The sequence below is a fragment of the Lissotriton vulgaris genome, chromosome 3_1, assembly GCF_964263255.1.
Source record: "Lissotriton vulgaris chromosome 3_1, aLisVul1.2, whole genome shotgun sequence".
Lineage (NCBI taxonomy): Eukaryota > Metazoa > Chordata > Amphibia > Caudata > Salamandridae > Lissotriton > Lissotriton vulgaris.
The window spans coordinates 961,662,908-961,686,753 of NC_141689.1; the positions used below are offsets into that span (position 1 = coordinate 961,662,908).

The window sequence follows — 23,846 nt, forward strand, 5'->3', positions numbered from 1 at the left end:
GGCTCCTCTTTGCTATTGCTTTAGTATGGAAGTGCTGTATCTTAAAAATTGTCATTCTATTTCTTGATCATGTAATTGCAGTGCAAGGAAGAATGAAAATTGCCTAAAATGTTCTGAGCATAAGTTGTGGGTGAACACAACATTCTTACCATTTTTTTTTCTCTTTTCTTTTCTATTGACACTTCCTGTCTGACTCATCACCCCTCCATCGAACATTTTACACCTCACTGCGGAATACAATTAAAACAGCAGCAGCAGTTACAAGCTCAACACCTCTCCCATGGCCACGGACCTCCAGTACCTCTCACGCCCCATCCAACAGGACTCCCACCCCCTGGAATGTCTTCTCTTGGAAGCAGTGCAAGTCTCCTTGCCCTCTCCAATGCACTGGGTGGGCAGTCCCACATGTCCATGAAAGACGACAAGAAGCATCATGATTCAGATCACCACCGAGGTGAGAGGCGGGGAAAACCTGATTAGGACTGTTTCTTGGTCTAATGATTTCAACATTCATGCTCACAGAAGTTTGTGTACTTTTGTTTAAGAATTTGAGACAAGTAAATAGAAAATGCAAGTTGATGCACCTTGCAGATGATTATGGAAGCCTTAAACCTTTGTGCAAAAATCGGCATGAGAATTTCAGTGGCTGCAAAAAATTAAATACAAGATTCTTTGGCGTGTTCTGGCTTTGTTTTGTCCCAGATACTTTAACTTGGCAAATCTTACGTATTTCTCAAATGGGTTTCTGCCAAAAAAATGGACTACTTTTTACTGCATATGTGGTTAGTTTGGAAAAATCGTTTTCTGCACGAGTGAGAACTATGAAGTAAATGTAAATTAAATGTACACAACTGATTTTGATAATTGCATATATTCCTGTAAAGATTTGATATCAAATCTAGAATTGCGCATCCAGTACAGGCAAAATTGCACTTGTTTTTTTGGAAGAAAAATAATTTATTCTAAAATGAATTAGGCATTGTAAATGGTTAATTGTACATTTATCTTTACAAATTAATGTAATTTTCAGGATTTTACTGTATTAGGAATGTGCAATGAACTAAAAAAATAAAAGCCATTTTAAAACATTGGCGTTCGTGTAATAATTATTTCCTCCTTTTTTTTGTTTTTCCTGTTCTGCTTATGTGTCTGAACGGGCATGTCTGTGCACTTGGTCACTACGGGAACAGAAAGAGAACCAGGCACAGTAAGTACTGCAAACATTAAAAAGTTTCCACCATAAAAGATTAAAATAATTGTCTTGCACCTGCGTTGATCTCTGTAGATGTAATTGTTTCAACTTTTCTTCATAAATGGAAATTGATGTGCATACATTTTGTTTTGAGCTAGTGAAAATTGAATAATTACATGTACGTGATAACTGAGCAGCTAGAAGCTGCTTTGCAGAAGAGCTGCGTTGTGTAGAGTTCTGCAAAGCCGCAAACCTCTCCCCACCCCAAATGTTGCTCTCCCACATCATGTTAAATTGTAAGGTTCTGTTTAATGGTTCTGATGCTAGTGATGCCCTAAATGTAGTCTTGCTGAGTTTAAAGTGCAGATTTCTTTAAACTGATATGTTTGAGCTTTATATGCTGGTCTAGCGGCGATTCACCTTCCGCCGTCTATGTCCCCTCATTGAGTCATTAGTGGAATCCAGGGATGGTCATTACCTGAATTAGGGGACCCTCATTCAGTCGTTACTGGAAGCCTGGGATCCCGGCCTAACCAATTTATAATATTTGAACTTCAAAACAGTACCCACAAATATCGAATCAAGTATACATCAAATAGATTCACAAATGATATATCATTTAATTCAGTTCACAAACCAATAAAAAAAATGTTCGTGGGAAGGTTGAACCTTTTCTAAATTTAGTTTTTAATTCTAGATGACGCAAAATGCATGACTAGCATATCGATTTGTCCTTTTTTTTCTTCTCTGTATGTGTCCTCCCTTTCTATCGATCTTCCAAACGAGTTCAATCATCTTCTGTATTATATTCTGTTTGCTGCTTGTGGCGGTTCCCACGAATCCAGCTAAGGATAACAACTTAATCTTAGCCTCTAATTTCAAATTACTTCACATTTACAAGACTTAAAAATGTTCTATTTCACATTTTGCTTTTTTATTTGCATATACTTTATTAATCTGCACCCTATTTTAGGAGTCCAGGACCCCAAGGGGTCCACGGACCACAGATTACGAACCCCTGTGCCAGTCTAATGTCAAGGTGATTCTTTTCTCCAGTTGGTTTATTCTACACTAATGTAAACACACTTCATGTTTTCTTGACCAGTCGAGTCTAATCCACACAAGTCCAGCCTTACGGTGAAAGTGAAAGACTGGGTGTTTGTTGTTTTTGAAAGTTTCAAACTCATGTCGGTCAAGGTGCTTGTAAATTCATAATATCAATTATGCAGACGCACCATTATATTATACAGCAAACTTGTACCTAAGTGAATCAATTACAGCGGAGTCAATGGTGCCAGCATGGGTTCAAGCGACTCCTATCTGTGTCCGATTTTCAGGATAACCAAGTAGGTATTGAAATTGATTTTAGATTCATCATGCATATATTTTATGACTTCCCTTATTAATGATAATGGATTAATTGCTCGTGCACTTCTGGCCTTTGGCAACTGTGGTTTAGAGTGTTTTGGTTCAATTGCTGAAGGATAATAGCATTTTATTAACCCTGGTTATATTTCCCTATGTCATGTATTGCCACCGAATTGCTCCTACTTTCTAGAATTTTCAATGGGTTCCAGAAGTTCTATTAACACAAGTCTTAACTGCCTCCATTAATGGATTAATGACAAAAAAACCCAATAAAGAGGAAAGTCTGCCATTAGTTTGCAAATCTGCTTCTTTTGATAGTGTCTCAGATCACTCCCCTTGAAAAGACTATGCATTGCACACTGAGCCATTCACAGAAGATTTTTATGAAACAAGTGCCAGCCTAGAAGAACCCTTAGATTAAGACAGGAGCCGAGTCTGATCATTCCCAGTTTTAGAAAATCATGAATTGATGGGGCACCCTATTCTGTGCAGATGCCAAAATCTGGTACTCGCAACACGAGTCTGAAAACTCTACAATCACCTGCTACATAGGCCTGTTTGTTCTCTGCTGCTTGATCCTCACCTTACCACTTCTGTTGACTCAGAACAGTGTACAGTGAATATTCCATTGATACACCGGTATCCATTGCTTCGACCTATTAATTTGGAACGGTATGTTCTTTTGAGTTCTACCTCTTTAGCTTCATACCCTTCACCTCCGACAGTAGAGATTCACACTACCACGTTCCCATCAACGATTCTGGGGCAGCCCTTTGTCCCCCACGTAGTACACTCCATGCCATCCACATTGAGCATGTAACAAATATGCTGATGGTCATTCCTATTATAGAGGATTGCTTCAAAGTGATCAACTACTAGTGGGTGCTTCTGGGCCACATCTGTTACAGTATTGTGCCAGAACACATTACTGTACAGTTGATTCATTTTGCTGTCATATGAGTGAAACTCAGGGGCCTCCTGATTTTGAGGTAGTGATGTGTGACTAGGCTAGTTTGAATTGGTAGTTGATGGCGTGGCGCACAGCTAGTGATTGTTTGAAATTTTTTATGTAGTTTTTAAAGATTAGTTTAAGTTTTGGGTGCTCCAGCAAGTGACGTAACCGTCCATGTACGTCGCAGTTAGTTACTGGTTGAGTGCTTTACAGGGTGTAAACGCATCCTTGAGATTGGGCACACACATCAGGTTCGTCATATGAAGACCGACTCCATTGTTAGTTGTGATAATCAATTTGTTTAATCAAAGATTTATCATATTCTTTAGTTGTAGCAGTTCATAAGGAAAGGTTTTCCAAAATGTTCCAAAATGTTTTTAAATTCGACCAAGAAACATCCTTAAAGGTGATCTCAAATCATGCTCCGTGCCTTAATTGCAACAGTTGCAACAATATCATCAAGGGAAACAGCATAAACCACCCCATGAGAGGATTCCAAACTAAATTACATGTGGATGCAACCTGTGATTCAACGAACTTGACCTACCTACTCAAATGCCCATGTGGTATGATATACGTGGTCAAAACTACCAGAAAAATAAAAGTTCGCCTAAAAGAGCATAAATCAAACATTCGCATCAAAAATCTAGCATTGCTATGCACTTCAATGAATTTAATCACAATGTGGCCCAGTTAAAATTTTTGGTGCTAGAAATTGTGCGTAAACAAGAAGGAAAAGACAATAATAAAACACTCTTACAACGAAAGACAGCTTGGATCTACAGACTTAAGGCGATGAAGCCATACGGTCTTAATGACCGAATTGAATTTAGTAGTTTTCTGTAATACCATATGGTACATATGTTTCTCTGTATCTTTTGTATATTTAGCTCAAGGACAATTATTGTATTTTGTTTACATTTCTCTGCATTGCCCATATTGCCCACACACTCCCCCTCAACATGGCCGCCACATTTTCTGTTACATCCCAGTCCTTTTTCAGTTTCCATGACCCAACCACATGACCGGCCCTCCGCGAACCGACTTTTAACCAACCTTCACCCACTCCGTTAACAACTCCGCGAGCCACGCGCAACTCCGCCGCCGCGGACCCTTGAATCGAACCTTCGCACCAAACCAAGTAAGTCTGAGCTCCGACATAGACCCGTGTTGCTCGACAACTCTGGGTCGTACCGCATCTAACGCGCTTTTAAACCCGTTTTTGTTCCCATAGACGCATCTCCTTTCTTGACCCAGAAACGTAAGTGCCTTCCGCAACCCTTTCACATTTCACAACCCGCAACCTCCCTCCATGTCTTAGTTACCCGCCCAGGTCTGTAAGGTACTCAAACCCTTCCCGAACCCACACACGCCCTTCATGCATGCTGTTGCACACTGAGGCAATGTTAAACGATCAATATATTATTTAATTTGAGTATTGTTTTGAATTGTAAATGCGTCTCGTGTCCACAGAGCTCCTTGAGAAAGGGCAATCTCTGCCCGAAATGCATCGGAGCATGATTTGAGATCACCTTTAAGGATGTTTCTTGGTCGAATTTAAATACATTTTGGAAAATTTTGGTAAACCTTTCCTTATGAACTGCTACAACTAAAGAATATGATAAATCTTTGATTAAACAAATTGATTATCACAACTAACAATGGAGTCTGTCTTCATATGACGAACCTGATGTGTGTGCCCAATCTCAAGGATGCGTTTACACCCTGTAACGCACTCAACCAGTAACTAGGCTAGTTTGGACATGTCACTTCTCAGTGACCCAGGTGGTCTCCTAAGCATTCAGCAGACTCCCTTGCCCCAAAGTTCCCCTTTCATGCCCAAAGAAGACATGCCAAAGCAGACTTACTTTATAAGCAGTAGGATAGAGGTCTCCAAGGAATAGCTTGGGAGCTACTGATAGCTTTCCAGCTACCTGTGAGTGGCTCCCTTTTGTGCAGCTCAACCTGGTAAATGAAAAAATGTTATTTATTAAATTGGGTATCTTTCAAAACGTAAAAGGATGCATTTTTTTATTTTCATAAAGTAAAAACTGTGTTTAGTATCATGGAATTATTTTAATTGAAAATAAGTAGCTCTTGTTATAGAAAAGGTATAATATCGATGCTGTAGGATAAGTCTTCTTGGTCAAAATATGTCTGCAGTACTTTCACGCCAGTTCTAGCTAATGAGCAGAAGATTTCAATCTGGTACTTTTTAGATGCACGGGAATAAAGGGTGGTTGCAAACCTTAATGATATTTGCCTCTCTGTAGGCTTTCTCCACACACTCAATCTGAAAAATGCCTATGTGACCGCTGCTGAGCTCCTCCTTTTATCTTTACATTCCTCCCAAATGTATTTAAATATGGATGGCGAGGTGTGGAATACGTCCTGGTCGAATTTATCAGTAGGAAACTGGTATTTTTTATTTATTTATTCAGTGCGTCCTTAATGGGACTGAACATTAAATAATCTGCTGTTGGAATTATATTAAAACATTAATTTCAGTAGAAAAAAGAGAAATGTACTACTGTCAGCCGGAATTTCCTACAGACAGAGGCTTTTGTAGCACACAGTATCTCCTGCTTCAAAAGAGAAGCGAGAAGCGCAGTGGCTGCCCTTTCTAAAACAATGTATCTCCTTATTTATTTTGCATTTCATTGAATTGACCATTGAGACAACAATGAGGTCTTGCCAAGACTGTTTATCCAGCTCACACCAAGCCCATTCATTATCTGTGGAGACGAGGTAGTATAGTCTGAGCTAGTTGAATTGACAGTCCTTCACATTTTTTGTGATATGCCATGACCCCTTTAACGTAGCAGCGTCTAGGTTTCAGTCACTGTACTTGGAGCAGCGTCTGTTGTGTTGTCATGTTAGGTTGGAGGTTAGCTGACTTCAAGCGCCCAGTGCCTCTTCTCCCCCTCCCAATATCTACTTGGGTTAGTGTGCTAATAACTAATTCATGGTTCCCATATTAACTCCTTGAAAGATTCTTAGAGTATTCCAGTATGAAATTATACAATTGGTTTTCGTTTTTCACTCGGTAAGTATTACTGATGCTTTCTCATGATCTTTCAGGTAATGCATGTTAGACCAATGCTCAGTACTATGTAAAATAAATTTCTAAAAATCCTATAAAATAAATGCTAGAACTTGAACAAATTCGATATCTAAGAGCGATATTGCTGTGAAGATGAAAATGCCTTGATCATTCTTTGGATAATGCATTGCTTCTGCTCTTTGAACAAGAAGTTATTCCAGTTGTCCAAGAATGACCATGAACATCTTTGTCTTCACTCTTTGGAGTGTATGTATGGCATGGTAAGAAAAATGTTTTCAATAGAACCTACTCTTAAACAAAAAAAACGTAGGTCTCATTACTTCGTGGACAGTGCCCAAGAGTACTCTTGTTTAATACTAATCACATCTTCAATAAAGATCGATGATAACGTTATCACAATGATCCTCGCCTTTCTCTACTTTGCACCCCTGCAAGAAGTTGTGGCGATAAATATATTAGTAGTGTACCTTTTAAGTTGCTTTTCATTTTCGAAAACCAGTTTTGAACTACAGGTTCTTGCCAGTACACCTTCTTTAGAAGATGCTGGGCTGCTTCTATACATGACCTTTGCTTTTTGAGACTATTGAAATTTTCATTATGATTTGTTTGTTGCTGGGTGAACAATGATGTTTCCGAAACACAGTGTGTTGTCAATGACTTAGCCACCCTGCAGGCGATGTAGCTGCCCACCTCGTCCACCAGATCCCTAGCAGTGCACCAGCCGTTTGTAAAGGGGATTTCTTAACATGGCTTTGACTGCTGTAAGTGTATTACCCTGGTATGTTCACAGTTTTTATCGACCTCCTAGGAGTAAAACATTGAGTCCACCTGCGGGCATTTCAGCTAGTGACCTTGATGTGGCACAACTACAGCAGCCACAAGCATACGAATCCACAGAGCTGTGCTAGTCTTTCATTCTGTGTAACTTGTACAGAAGACCTTTCTGGCCCATGGGTTTTAGTCCTGCAAAGACCACGTTAGGCATATTTGTGTACAATACCAGGCCACGGACGCTGCCCAGTTGATACATGGCAGAGTTCATGCTGCAGTCTGTCCTTCATGCTGAGTCTGTTGCTACCTTACTTAGATAATCTTTGCTAATGCACACTCAAACTGGCATTTCAGTAGGTAATACATGACACTTCAGAATATCCTTAATAGAGCGCATGCTGCAATAGGATACTATGCATGAATGTACTAAAGTGATGTGTGAATATTGTTCAAATGATTGACCCGTGCAAATGGTATAGAGCGTTACTGACAGCTGGCATTAGATTGAAGTTCACATGCATGCAGTGTTTTGCGGTGTTGCATTTCGTTTGACAGGCTACCCACTGTTGGTACTACCTGTGTAGATGGCAGCATAGCCTGGGCTTTTATTTTCAAGAATGTATAATGTGAGACACTCAGTCCCCCACACCCTTTAGGACGGGGGCATTTTAGTAGGAAATAAAGTAAAGATTTAGATCTCCTTACTACTGAAGAATACTTTTTTCAGGCAAAGAATCTTATTTAGAAATCTGCAGTTTACCTCATTCCTGGTTTGAAAAATGGTGCTGTAAATTTTTTGCAATATTTCATTATTTGTACTGATCAATGAAAATTATGAAATCAGTTTTGTGTCCGTGAGCGATTGATTCTAATGTGTGGTATGATAACTCGCCTGGAAGCAGGGATTTATATATCGAAGACCCGAAAATTATTGGTGATTTTCTTTTCTTTTCGCATTGCATGTTCTGTTAGACTTATGTTAGCTTTGGCTCTATCTGCAAGGGCTTTAAAAGAGAGATTTTGTGAGAAGAAAATTAATGAGGTACAGGCTTTAATCATCTGAGCCGGAAACATGGCTTCTCTGAGTTTCATGTTCTTTTCAACTCTGACGGTAGCCAAGTCCTATTTGATTCTACTAAATTGATATATATGATAATCTACAGGGGATTTTGCCAGCCTTCTTAATGTATTAGGTCCGTACTGTCAATTAAAATATTCTGCCCACCATACAGCATGGGCCAGCACACTTCAGCCTTTGACTACCTCCAGTGACCACATTCTGCCCTTTCCACTGGAGCACAGCCACACGAAGTACTTAGCATAAGTATGGGGATTATTATGGGGGGGGGGGGGGAAGGGGGTGTATTTTTTAAACCAAAACATACTTTTGCTTCTAACCATTTTGTGTGTATGTATATAGTGTGTATGTGTGTGCGTATGTGTGTATATGGTATGTGTATATGTATATGTATATATATATGTATATATTGGAAAGTGTTGCAAAAACTTGAGAAAACACCAAGCATTGGCACAGCCAAATGGCTAATGGCTAAATCCAGACCTTTTGGTTTTGCCTGTGCTTATTTGTGGGTGGAAATAGAATTTCTTATATTGGCTCATTTTTGTTTATCTATGGATTGGAAATAGTTGAGTTCGGAGAAACTGTAATAACTAGAATTTCTGGGAAGTAGGCCTTGTACAAATTAACCTGCATTATTTGTTTAACCACCATATAGCTTACCTGCTTTATAACTTAACTCACCGGCTTCGCAGCTACAATGTTAGTCTATTTGAGACTGTACATGTACAACCCAGTTCATGGTTGGTGTGTAATGCCCCATGGGTATCTCTCTGCAGCATCATCAAATCTACTCAAGAATTCCCGAATTCTGATTCAGCCTCTCTTCAACAGTTCACAAAGTTCATTGTGTTTACTCAAGACCAGATAACCGAAATGTGCAATAAAAGCAACTATTTGATTTCGTCTTGTAATAACCACTCTCTAAAGTTCTCAAGGTGGGGTTCAAAGTGCAGTATTAAAACCACCTTCTCGCAGGTCTGCCAAGGAAATGTAAGGCATCTGATGAAGTTCAAACTGTAAACGTCATGAGACTAGTGGTAGGAGTGAACTGCTCCCACTCTTCATTTAATATGCTCTTTAATTGACGTCAGTTAACTCAAAGTACAATTAATTCTTCAATGAAATCTAAAAAAAAAAAAGTGAGCTACACCCCTCAAAGTAATCTTAAGCATCCCGAAATTAACAGTTGAATCACATTCATTGTTTTGTGGAAAGAGCAGATAAGTTAATCGTAAAGAAACCAAATTAAAATACTGACATCTAACATTTTTTAAACAGGTTAAGCATCCACTCCATACACGGACTACCTTGTTCTCCTGAAGTTGGTGTTTTCAGTTTATACGGTCATTCACATTTGCGACAAATCTTGGATCGCTTCAGGTCATGGCACTTTACAAAACCTCTTAACTTAACTATTGCTCTGAGGGCTAATTGAGGTTACCTCAGCTGCCAAGTGATGTGTGCCAAGGCGAGTTAATATGTGACTTTAGACTACTGCAGAGGCAGTAGGAATGGACATTACAGGGCCCTTCAAGCAGAAGCTGGGCCTGCCTTGATGGCCTGTTCATATATAGCTCCACGTGATTGCTATTTAGTAGAGCCCTTGGGGGTTAAGGCAACTGTTTCCCTTTTTCTGCAAACCAAGAATAAAAAGTAAACAAGCATACCATAGCAGCGTGAGTGTTAATAAGTGAGCGAAAAGCTTGGTAATTAAATAAATGCTCATTTGTGGGCTAGCACCACATTGGACATGAAGTCCTGAACCAGCCACATCGCTGTTAAGATAATTAATAGATTCAATTTGACTAGCTTATAAAATCTAATCCAGTCTCAACGAGGAACATTTACATTGAGTTTTTTTCCCTCGAAGTATGTGCTATAATTTTCTTGATGCTCAATAGTGCGGCAGGTGCCACGGTTACCATTTCCCCAATTCCAGTTGTCACTGTACTTCAGAATGATAACATTCAGATGTTTACCCATAAATGTTCCGATTTGTAGCCCGATAGCTATTTGCACCTCTCAGAACCCACACTCATTAAAATATTGATACCTTTACCATAAACAAAAAAAAAATATATATATATATTACCTACTGGCGGTCGCCAGTAGGTATATATAGTTAGGATTTTTTCTCTATGGGATTTTTGAAAATTCTATGTCTAATAACTTTGGCGTTTGTGGACGGAATTGGCTGAAATTTTCAGGAAAATGGAATTTTTTGTTTCTGAGCAGCCCCTGACAATTTGGGGGGGTTTCATCAAGGGGGGGCCGAGAAAAAAGGGGGGTCCCAAAACGCGTTTTTCCCATATTAATTTCCATAGGGCGGTTGGCCTCACTTTTAGCTCGAACGGCTGAATGGATTTGCACGAAACTTGGCAAAATTGTAGGGACTGTTAGCCCGATGTGCCTTTGCTAGGTCTCAATATATGTGCTCCAGTGGATTTTGAGTAATTTAGGTTAAAAAAAAGATATATATCTGGGCGGAGCCTAACCACACATCTGATCTGATTGTCTGTCAGCACTTCATCCAAGAAGTGTTGGCAGCCATCTTGGGACCAATATACATGATAGCACCTCATTAAAAAGCATTGTAGTTAATAGAGGGTTTTAGGACTTTAGTTACATTATAAATCATTTGTTGATGGTACCATACTCGTTTTAGGAATTGTGGTGGGTTCTAAGGTGATTTTACCATGTGAAAAAAACTTCTGCTGTGATATCATGAATATTGTTTGAAAGAAAACTAATATCTCATGATTTTCCCACAGTGGTTTGGAAGGGGATCTATAAGCTAAACTGAAAGCATATTTTCTGTAAATTCACATTATCTTTCTCAGTCATGTGAAAATGAAGTCTGACATTCTCAGTAAAACATGTACATCCAACAAGGACAGAGACTGTCAGTTGATTCCTTTGTGTTCTACTGCAGCCTCCTAGAGTGTTCTAAAGAACAACTAGAGCGCTAACAGTCCTACTTATTACAAAGGTATGGCACACCTGAAGCCATCTTGATTGGAATAAAGTGGTAACTCTTAAAACATTTAATTTAAAAAGAAACAACATGAGGGGGTATATTTTGCCATAGAAAGTATGATTAGTGCTGCAGAATGAAAAATTAGGGCACATTTTGAGTGACTTCTCAAATCCTTTTCTATTTCATTAAAACATTCTGACATGCAGTCTCCCAAAATGGCCACCAGAGACAAAAGAGCCCAAATGTAGCCCAAATATCACCCAGATGTAGCCCAAGTATAGCCCAATGACAGAATGTCCCAGAGTGTTCTAAAGAACAACTAGAGCGCTAACAGTCCTACTTATTACAAAGGTATGGCACACCTGAAGCCATCTTGATTGGAATAAAGTGGTAACTCTTAAAACATTTAATTTAAAAAGGAACAACATGAGGGGGTTAATTTTGCCATAGAAAGTATGATTAGTGCTTCAGAAAGAAAAATTAGGGATCATTTTGAGTGACTTCTCAAATCCTCTTCTATTTCATTAAAAAAAATCTGACATGCAGACTGAAACATGCACTTTGAATACCAGCAGCAGACGTCCCTGGTGAGCAGTAGCTTTACTACAGTGATCTAATGTGCAACTAGAGTGCTAACATTCAGAATTTATGGCAAATGTGTGACACATCTGAATGCCTTCTTGATGGAACCAAAGTAAACCAGCATTGAAAATGCAATAGATCTCGCCCTCGTTCAAGTTAAAGCCATTCTGTTTGTAATGAGGTGGCTTTTTAGCTTTGCTTTTATTAGTGTTTTTTCAACTTTCATGTAAATAACATGCATCTGTATGCATATAAGTATATGTATGCATGCATTTATGTTTGTATTTATACAGATGATATATATTTATATATGTATGTATGTATATATATATATTCACTGAAAAAACCATAGGCTATAGACCATATATAGTTAGGAATTAGCATTTACAAAACCTTGAAAATTCACTGAAAAAACCATAGGTTATAGACCATATACAGTTAGGAATTAGCATTTACAAAACCTTGAAAATTCACTGAAAAAACCATAGGTTATAGACCATATATAGTTAGGAATTCGCATTTACAAAACCTTATTTTACTCACACAAAACCATTGAAATTCCATATATAGTTAGTTCCACTAACTATATATCGCGCACCCGCAATCCACTGCTGATGATGTCACATATTACATCATTCATGACATGGTCAGTGACATCACTGATGACATCACTGATGACATCACTGATGACATCTCAAATGACATCACTGATGACATCACTGATGACATCACTGATGACAACATCCAGTGACTGTATGTTTCTGTAAAGTTAAAATATGTCTTACATATTGAAGAATGAGTGGATGTATAAGTGTCTGGATGAAGGATTTAGTAGGTGCATGACTGGCTGTATGAGTGAGTGATTAAGTGTCTCACTGAGTGCATGGGTTAGTGAGTAAACTGTCTTAATTTGTGCATCATTATGTCTATTGTTCTGTAAACTGTTGCATGTGTTGATAAGTAGCTATATGAGTAACTATATGGGTTATTGATTGGTTGCCCAAGTATTTGTATGGGAGACTGAGTGTGTGTGTGGGTGGCTGGGAGGTGTATGACTCTGTGCATAGATGTGTGAGCAGTTGATTCACTAGATGTATGGTTTCAAAAGTGCATGTGGAAACAGCTGTATGGGCGGTTGACTGTGTGCATGAGTGTATTGGTGAGTGAATGGATATCTCGGTGCTACATGTCAAAGTAAGTACATATGTAAAACACAGTACATGTGAGAGTTGACATATATAAATAACTGTGCATAAGAGCCAGTGAATGTGTGAGTGGCTGTATGGATCATTGTGAACTTGTATCAGGGATTGTATAAGAGAGTAAATATGTGTTAGTATATGTTTGAATAAGTAAAGTTTGTATAACTGTATAGTTGAGGAAATGGAGGTGTGATTGATTCTTTGCATGACTGACTAGGTGTGTGAGTAACTCCATGGATGAGTGACAGTCTGTGAGTGTCTGTTTACACTGATTGTATCTAAGGTTATATTAGAGTCTGAAGAGGTTCATCATATTATCACATGAATGATATCATCAGTGATGTGATCAGTAATGTCAAATGAGATGTCATCAGTGATGTCATTTGAGATGTCATCAGTGATGTCATCAGTGATGTCACTGACCATGTCATGAATGATGTAATATGTGACATCAGCAGTGGATTGCGGGTGCGCGATATATAGTTAGTGCAACTAACTATATAGAATTTCAATGGTTTTGTGTGAGTAAAATAAGGTTTTGTAAATGCGAATTCCTAACTATATATGGTCTATAACCTATGGTTTTTTCAGTGAATATATATATATATATATATATATATATATATATATATATATTTCTCCCCATAGTCTGTTTGGTGTTGGCTCCCCCCACCAAAAAAAATACAGCCCAGGGATGGTTGGTCGCAAGAGTCAGTTATGGACTTTGTCACGGCGCTTTCTATCTAATCCTTGGGATTTCACTTCCAAAACATTCTTGACACTTATGCAGCTCCTCGATTGTAAAAAGCTTTTTAAAATGTATCCATTGTATTTGAGGTGCAGCAATTTGTGAGTTTGACTGAGATTGCGGTATAACGGGGATTGAAGCTGATGATTCAAACGCAACTGGAGATGCAAGTGCTGTTATACTGAAAGCAACCCAAACCTCGGCTGACTGTGTGGTCACAACAAATGTCGTTTTAAATGTCATTCACTTCAAACAAATAGCATTTGCTTATGAAAAAGTTGAACATTAACAAAACGAATACCCATGTTCAGTTAGCAAAACATGCTTTTTTTAAACATGAATGTAATCTAGGATTAGGCTGTCCAGATGGTCTGGTTCACCCATTCTCTTCAAAGTAACGTAATTGACTAAGGAGGTAAAAAACGAGGCAGGGGCACCAGACCTTGGACGCTCATTGCGGTACATCAACATGGTGCCAAAAAAAGTAGTTCGACATGCTAATTATTGGTTCAGACACTATAATTGAAGTTATTTTGTTTGTTTCATTGATTCGTGTAATTGTTGTTTTTTTTACACTGTTATTTTTACTATGATTCGAGGGGTGCTGGACCCCACTGCAGGGTAGCCTTTTACCAAATAAATAAGTTAAGGGAGAAAAGCTACATGTAGGTAGTTCCCTTTTAAACAGTGAAAAGTTAATCTTTGCTGCTATTTAGTGACGAAAAATGCAGTTGTCCAGGTGCACAATTCTAACACCAGTGTCGAAAATCAGTAAAGCAAAATAGTTAGATTGATCCTGGGTTGGTGCTGGTGGTCTATGAAAGCTGGAGATGGGAAGCTAATGTGTTGTGTAAAGTCAGGGATAGGTTATGGGCATAACTGTTAGGGGATGTGCAAGTTAAGGAACCAAAATATGCAAAATTACATACATGAGGAAAGACTCAATGAAGGCCATTGGTTGAGGAAGCAATTCTAAGGAAGTAGGGGATGCGTTGAATTTCTGTGGGAAAGTATCAAAGTGAATATGCAAAGCCTTAAAAAAGGAGTGGCGAGGGCTTGTTTCATTTAAAATTGGAAGTTTCCACTTTTAGAGCAATTTAGAAGAACTGAGACGTAGAGTTGTGAAGGTGAAGTGCTTTGAAGGAAATGGAAGAATGCTTAGACTTGATAGATTATTACATTTCAGAGCAGCTAGTGTAGCATTTTGAGCACTGCTGTCATGTGGTGATTTCACATGGACTCCGTCATGAATAATGTGTCGTTCTAATGTAGTACTGCCCTTACCAGAGAGTGGCTAGAAAGTCTCAGGAAGCTCATTACTTGTTGATGAGGGTACTCCACCGTGTGTGAACTGTTTTGCGGGAGATGAGTCCAAAGGAGGTAATTGATTTGTCTTAGTAGTTGAATCTGTAAGCGGATTTGACAGTTTATCATGAATCGAGGGAAGGTTGTAGTTAACTCCTGAAACCCATAAACTTAGCTTGGGTGTAGGAACTGGAGAAGCTGCATGTTTGAACTTTTTCATTGTGATCAGTCTTAATGCGCTCTTCAATTACCCGACACCTCTAAGTCATTGGGAAACCCTTGACTTCACTCAGGTGCTGCTCACACAATTGGGTTACCCATAACTTTGAGGACCAGACTCAATGGCAGTCTGAGGTGCCAGAGTCTAGAACGAGTCTTCGGAGGAGTTCAAAGTGAAAGCAAGTTATCTTTGCTATTTCTGCAAGTTATTGAAGATGTAACTGTTTCTCAGCTATGGTTTGGAACCTGGAACTCGCCGGGGATATGAACCAGGTAACTGGGTCCGGCCTTGGCTCAGATAAGGCACTAGACAAAAGCAAATGTGTCCTTCTGTTCATCTGTGTCAAATTGGAAGTGCAATGCTCTGAGGAGCAAGTCTGGCATAGCGTGAAGGGAAGGGAGCGAGGAAAATGTATGGCGATTAAATAAATGTACTCAACAGCCGTGGTAGCCACGAATTAAATTATTTAAAGCAAATTGTTAGATAAGCTTAATGCATCATTCTGAAGCAAGACTCCCGCATCTAGGCCCACCTTGACCGTGCCTAAATCAGGCCCCATCATTATCCCCATTTCACTACTGGATGTACGTGCTTAGAAGTGATTTTGGTGACAGGGGGCTGCAAAGTGCAAGCAGCAGATGCATTTTCATCCAGGCCTTAGTTTTCTTGATTTATCTTACTGGTGTGATCACAAGGAAAGTTAGGATCAGAAACTCTTTACTATACGAGAGTCGCAAGCAACTACAGTGTCCCCGAGAAACACAACCAGGACCATAATTGGCGAACCGACTCCAGAGTTCTCGAATGGTGAAAATGCACATTACACTCCTTATGCTCCTTACACAACAGAACACTGGTTCAGCAGTTAAATCCACAAGACAAATAGCTACATAATTGTGTCTCCTGTGCATGAATGGATTCGTCTTCGAAACGACTTTGTGCCAGGAAAGCACAGGCGCAGCTATCAAGTGTATTCACTGCAAATGCACCCGCAGCTGGTCAGCTATCGTGGCAAAAGCTGGGCTATCTTATCGCACGTAAAAAAACTAGTGTACATAAGCAATGCAAATGTATGCTGGCACCGTGCCTTTCATCCTTTTGTTTTAGAGGGCTTTTGAAACCCCGAGCTATCTGTGCTTTTTGAAAGGAGTTTTTCACACAACTTATTCAGCATTGTTAGCGGCATTAACACATCACTGAACAAATTGCCCCTTGCATATGCTAATCCTGCACTTAAAAGGACTCATTGTAACATGTTTTCGTGCTGTAGCCAGAGGGGAGATGGGAATCCAGTGCATGTCAAATTGTCATGTGACCCACAACTATCGAATTCTTGCTTTCTTCGGGTCAACAGTTAGTACCGAGCGCCTCTGAATGCTAAGTTGCCTGTGCAATTTGTGGAAAAGATTAGTCATTGCTTATTGTGCGCAGAATGGAGCTCTTTGTTGACTCAAGTGGTGAGGTTGTGATTAAATAAACAGTCTTTTCAAAGAGACCCCCTTTGAAGCCAGTAAACACTATTATGGCGCACAAAATAACAATCTTTATCTTTTCCTAGAATAATAAAATTAGGACCTCTCTCAAAGAAGAGAAAATACAGCTAATTGTGGAATATTTTAGTTAACCCCCTTCGTGATTTTTTTTTCCTTTCGGCTTTTGTGTAGAGATGCATAGAGCGGGAAACTTCCCTGGTTTACGTTTGACATTCTGAAGCCTAGTCATTCCTTTCAATTAGTCCTGGCACGTTCAAGAGGTAACCGCAAAGAACCTCCTCTTCCCCCCCCCCCCCCTCCCCACACACACACAAAAAAAAGATAAAAAGTTTAGTTGACAGGATAGCTGAATGGAACTTGACTGATGACTGGGGTTAGGATTCACAGATCTATTCACATTCAGCTTCCTTTAACTCAAATTTTTTTTAAAAATGTGGTCCTCTACACATACTTTGCCTGAAGGGCAAGTTGCCATCGATCTACATAGGCATCGCATTTCTGAAATGGCAACCTATTTTTTGGTTTTCATGTCCGCACAAAGTTATATTGAATTAATCCTTTTGAACGGTTTGTGTTGTTTCTGCAGAGTAACTCACTGTTGGTTGCCGACAGCCTGCGCGGCTTAGATAAACGCCGGAACGGGCCCGATTACTCAAATGACCTCAAGAAACGGAAGGTGGACGATAAAGATTCCAGCCACTATGTAAGTAAATGTTTACATTGTATGTCTGTTTTTGGAAACCATCCATATTTAGGAGAGCCAGCAGTGCATTGCGTGCTTTCTAAAACGACATTTTGTTTGCGACATATCAGAATTTGCGAAAACATATATCCCAGCAGTTCCTTGTTAATGTACTGTGGAGGGTTTATGTAACCCCACTGATAGACTGACTCCTTCCTGTACCATTTCTGTTTAGTGAACTTCCAATTGGTGTAATTGGGACATTGGGATAGATGTTTCACAGGGGGCGGGTCTTAAGCAGGCCTATGGCGAGGGGATGGGGAGAAACAGGTGGAGGGTATAGTGAAAGCCTCACCACAGGTTTCCATGAGCGTTCTTCTTGCTCCATTCACAGAAAGGGAAGAGTGCTAGGGTTCTGGCAGTGTTCACGACATGGCAGTGGAGTCAACTTGCAATTACCTGGACCCTGAAGTGTGCAAACATCCACATTCCGGAAAAAGACCGGCTTGCTGTTATAAGATAATGAAGTGAGGTTGGACCAGTGTCCAAGGGTCCCCTTATATTCACTTCTGTTCCCTTTATTTTATTGTTCTAAAGGGAATGTATTGTCATATATGCATGTATTTACTCACATGTTGAGTTTTCATAGCATCTAATTGCTATCTCAAAATGCTCAATATGATGGATGATTACTGAATATTTTTGACACAACATTTCACTGTTTTTGAGGCTCACCTGACGCATATGTGCACATGCAGATATCCCCAGTCTTATAAGCAGCAAAATATAAATGTCAGCGATTCGACAAACACATCAAATACAGAAACTCACTTGCATCAGCCCCTCCCCGGCAGCAGTGCTTGTGCCCACCCACACATGCCTAGAGAGCCATGAGGGGAGGTTGCTGTCTCCGGTTCCAACTTTGCCGTGGAGTGTACCTGTACACTTTAAAAAGTCACCCTTTTCCTGGATCCTGTTCTCCAGACCCTTTCACCACGAGGTATAACAGGGTAATTTATGTATTTATGAATTTGTATAGCGCCTGAATCACCCCCAGAGGGGTATCTCAGCGCTGCGGAAATGCAGGAGTGAGCGGACACAAACCCAAACACTATTTAAAATATGACTACCAGAGGGTGCTGCTTTTGCTCCCGTCCTCCACCAAGGTTATTTCCTATGATCAATACTGCTCGAATAGGATCTACAATGTACCAGTCTGAGATCGTTTTGATGTGCTGGGTAGAGTAGATTAATGCAGCTTTGGAGTGGGTCGTCAAAGCAATAGCCTTTTAGAAGGGACAACTGTTGGCTGCCTCCAGGGTGGGTCAGGAGTGAGGCCAACACCACCACCCAAATTAATTCACACTGTCTGCTCTGGTCCTCCAACCGTTCCTTCCAGAATTATATAGCTCGATTCCCCCGTCCTTATTCCACATGCCTGCTTCACGCGGTCATTCAGGATCTGTGGTGAATGAATGAAGAGGGCATCATACTCATTGCACCTCCTTCTCCTGATGTTAGTGAATCTGGTAATTTGTACAATTCTTGCAGCATCTCTAACAGGTTAGGTACTCCAAGTCCTGCAATGGTGAGGCCTTACACTGGGCCTGTGGGTATCCGGCTTGTGAACTGGAACTAAACAGCCTTAAATCCAAGATGCCGGATGCAAATTGGGGCCACTTTCTGGAGGGATTTCAAATCTGCATTTACCAAAAAACTTAGACAGTTGACAAGCTTTATAGGCAAGGCTTTGATGTCCGACCGGTCTGAGGACACTTCGTATCGCTTTGAGTCCCACGTCCGAACCAACAGATTACCATTTCTAGAAAAAGCAGCACTCTGGCCATACGTATTTCACGATGCTCCTTAACATGTAAGAAAAAGAACTAATAAGTTTGTGCATAGCTGCTCTAATTTAGGGACAACCCAACGAGGCCGGTCATCATATTTCCTGCACTGAGCACAGATAGAAGCATATTTGCTGCATCTTTTTTTGGGGGGTTTGCGGAGGCTGCTCACACATTCAGCTGCCCTTTCCATCTATTTATCCTTAAGCAATTGTAGACTGCTTAAGAATCCGCATAATACATAAACTCTGCGCCTTCCTGAAGAAGGCGATGTGCCTAAGCGCGTGTAGAAAGAAAATATAATATTGGTTAGCCACTGTTTGCAAATTGCATGAAAAATCCCTTTATGCTGAAACTTGTACAAAGCAAAACAGTTGGATATTTCTCTTTCGCTATAAGATGTACTTATAATGTTTCACATGTGGTGTTTTTGTTATCCAAATAGGGTATGAGATTGTGTAATTGAAATACTTGGAAGCTGTATCATTTTGGCGTATGTTAGCTGACATTTTTTTAATTATGTATTGTATATGAGATCTACTCTCATGTCCCTCTGGTTGTCACATGCGCCCTTAATTTAAATTGATTTTATTTCATTTGTTGTGAAGGAAGAGTTGCCTAGGATTTTTTTTCATTTGATTTAAGCGAGGCTATTCTACATTCAGTATTGATGCCCTCCCCTCCATAGCGGGTAGACCGTCGGGCGGTCTGCTTATATGTATTAAAGCCTCTCAACTGCTCTATTGAGGTTATGGGCACGGATTCCCCCAACCTCCTCATAATCAAACTGTCTCTGAAGCTGGGTACTTCTTCCATCTTGGTAAATGTGTACAACAGGTAGTCGTCTTTTAATAAGTTGTCTCAAACTACAAAAATCCTTAACGTGGTAATAGACTAGGCATCAGTCAGTCACAATGTCATTGCAGGCAATTTCAACTGCTGTTTTTAGCCCTACCAACCCTTGCTAGATTTGTTTGGTTAGAGCATAGTTACTCACAAACGTTTTCCCCGGCCACACATCATGATCTGTGGTGTGACCGAAGGCCGCACTGATGCCAGCAGGGTGGCCGTTGGGCGATATGGAGTTTGTAAGGTGGTGTAGGGAGAGCAAAGCATGTAAATGTAGTGGTTGAATTGCACAATGTTAACAGAGAAAACCTGTGACCCCCACTTTATCAAATTGTGTGATCCTAGGCAATAGTTTTTTTTCTCACGATGTCTCCAGTCCCTTCTCTTGCGGTGTTCGATTTAATAAACAATGATGTTGTACATTTATATTAGGAACTCAGGCCACCTAGACTTGGCACCCGACCACTGACTTGACTCTGAGTTCACTATTGGCCTTGCTGTCGGGGTCAGTGGAAGCATAAGTGTTTCTAAATTCTTGTTTGAAAAGTATCATCTAAAAAAAAACAAAAAAAACTCTCAATGCAGTGATATCACCGGATTTACTAGGGTGAAAAGTTATTGCATGTTAATGAAATGCACGTTTTTTAATTTTGAAGAGACCTTTTCATATTTTTACATGTTCGTTGTAAGAGGTCTTTAAAAAATGAAGGGGTTTCTAAAGTTTAGTGGTGCAGGACCCTTATTTTCTTCCATTCTGAATGTTAGTGCGGAGTCAAGTAAACAGCAGACCAGTGCTGCTGTTCAACAAGAGGCTGCATAGAAAGGTTGGGCGGGCTGCAAGCGCCCCCCAGGCCGTAATTTTAGTATCACTGTGTCAAAGGATGAATTTTGTCTTGAGACAAATAGCCCTAAGATGAGTGCAACTGCCTTTCAGATTTCAGATATTACCGCCACCTATGCCATATGAGCCTGCAATGGGCGTACCTTATCGGATCTCACTGCTAAGCCAACCTTTAAGAAGGGAGACTATTCCAGCAATATGTATTACATTTTACTGGCCCTTACGATCTGGCATGAGATGTTAGATATGGAGATCATTCATCGTCTGGAGAGCATAATGCACAGTGGCTAAAACAGCCCTGATGGAAGCCTTAAAAAGCATTATGAGGTCACATATTTTACAAGCCAGATGGAATTACACCCAAGAAATTAAATCCAGTTAGTCCCAGTGAGAAACTAAGGTTTGGGAAGAGCTGTTGGAAGCTAAAGGGGGGGGGGGGGGGGCTCTATGTTGTTCTGGCATCTGGTTATCAACAATGGTCCCAAAATGCCACATCCCCGAGGCTGACTGGGTGGAGCACTTCTATGCAGAGCCACTCTCCAAAACATCCCCAAAGAACCTGGAGTCCAATTCCTCAAGAAGGACCATATTGGAGGAGGGTAGTATCTTGCACCATCGATGAATCATTTGTTGCATTGAAGGACCAGAAAGTGTGGGAAGTTCCTGGCCTTGACGGCCCCCCTCAGACCTGTTCTGTGCTGAATCTCTGATATCCTGAATAATACAATCTCAGTGGGTGCACCGTATCCCTAATTCATGGATAGGGGCTGATATAATGCCTTTTTATAAATATTTGTTCAAGCCAAGAGCCTGGTAACTACTGCCCTATATCCCTGATCGATAACTTCCATAAAATATACGGTTAAACAGCTTCTGGTAAGACCGAGATTAGATTAGATCCAATGAAGCTCTATTTATTTAAAAGTTTTTTAAATAGCGCTGGCTAGACCCGGAGGTATCAGAGCGCTTTACATGAGTATCAGACCATAAATTGCAAGTTACATTGTTACAAAACTTTATACATTTATTAGAGCCTGGCAACATAGTGACAAGTAAGGTCGAGACAAACAAATGGACATATACGTAAGGGAGATATTCAGAAGAGGAGGGGGTAAGAGCAGGGGAAGTAGAGAGAATGGAGAAGGGGAAGAGGAGGGGAGGGTGATAAAACACAGCATGGAAAGAGGGGTGGGGAGGGTTACTGGGACACAAACCAGTAGACGAGTCAGAGCTGCGTCCAAAGTCCAGTAAACTGTGATCCCAGGGGAAGTGGTATCCTTTCCCCATCTCTTTTGCTAGAGGCTCCCTAAACGCAGTGGACTCTCTCAGAGGGGTCTCTGAGACTCCAAGGCCTACATACTGGATCCTTCCCCAAAAAGGGGAGAGGGAGTGCTTTGGCCAGGGGTGCCATACCATTCCTCAGCTGTGAGTGGCTCCTTTGGCGCAGTGGACTCTCTCAGTGGGTTTGCTGAAACTCCAGAGTATAAATATTGGAACTTTCCCCAACAAGGGGAGGAAGAGTGCTTAGTTAAAGGGTACAAAAGGACAGGGGGGGCTAGGCGGTGTAGCGGGCAAGGGGAAAGATTCAGGTGAGAGGGGATAGGAGCAAAGGAAGTAGACAATGAGAGAGTGCTAAATGGGAACAGATATATAGATAGAAGACAAGGAAAAAGAATAGTTACAGAAATATGATGGGGTGGCAGACGGAGAGAAAAACTGTGCCCAAAGTCCGCTGGGTAGGTGACGGTCAGGTGGTGAACCAAGGCCGATCTCCTCAATAGCTGAACAGAGCAGCTCCACCGGGCGTCGGACATAGTGCTCGGACTCCGCTGTCAGTGTGGAGATCAGGAGTACTCCGAGATTGTCAGACTTGGAGGGGGGGGGAGTAGGGGGTAAACCATGGTCCGAATGAATTCCATCCTACCGCCTAGCTGGCTTCAACCCCAGAACTAGCACTGTGGACCATCTTTTTTCAGTTTTAGACCCTAAAATGGAAAGTTTCCGACCTAGAACGGGGAGGGGGTGTTGGGAGTGTGCTTTTGGTCACCTTAGTTGAATTTTGTGCAACATTTGACCTTGTCCCAAGGACAAACCTCTGGAAGAACCTCACCAAAATCGTGGTTCCCTCAGGGCTATTGATGTTGATTCAGAATCGGGGCACTGATAACTATGCCACAGTCGGATGGGATAGAGGGGGGGGGGGAGCAGGGGACTAGGGGTGGGGGGGGAGACCACAGAACTTTCCAATAGGGCGTGTTCAACAAGGTTGCGTCCTTGCTCCCTCATTATTTTTGCTATAATTTAATTAAAGTATACCCTATTTAATGATTTATGTGAATGACTGTCCCAAAATTGCTGGCTCCAAAATGCCAAGTCTGCTATTCACAGACTATACACTCCTCCTGTTATCCAAAACTGCTGTTCGCCTTAACGCCCTTTTGGGAAGTTTACATTTTGTAAAGCCCACGTCCTTGAAATAAACCAGTCTAAAGCTAAATATAAGATTTTCACACATGGCAAGGAAGTCAATGGGAATGTAGCTCTTGATGGAGCCAAATTGGATAAGATGACAGAATTTGACTATCTAGTGATGAGTTTGTCTAACTCCACTAATTGGTCAGATAGGTAGCCTCATTCGAACTTCAAAAACTGACATGCTGAGCGCCATTACA

General features: G+C 40.6%; 1 protein-coding gene across 9 annotated transcripts in view; it reads left to right on the forward strand.

The window, feature by feature from the left end:
• The window catches only part of TLE1 (TLE family member 1, transcriptional corepressor), a 160,124-nt gene that overhangs the window by 47,190 nt on the left and 89,088 nt on the right, over nt 1-23,846 (forward strand). For 5 of the 9 annotated variants that reach the window (XM_086961328.1, XM_086961331.1, XM_086961324.1 and 2 more), the window contains 3 exons: nt 250-454; nt 1,191-1,207; nt 17,542-17,658. In XM_086961328.1, coding sequence (XP_086817454.1) covers nt 250-454; nt 1,191-1,207; nt 17,542-17,658 — 339 coding nt within the window. The remainder of the gene's footprint in view (nt 1-249; nt 455-1,190; nt 1,208-17,541; nt 17,659-23,846) is intronic. The other 4 variants (XM_086961327.1, XM_086961325.1, XM_086961329.1 and 1 more) reach the window with 1 other exon arrangement.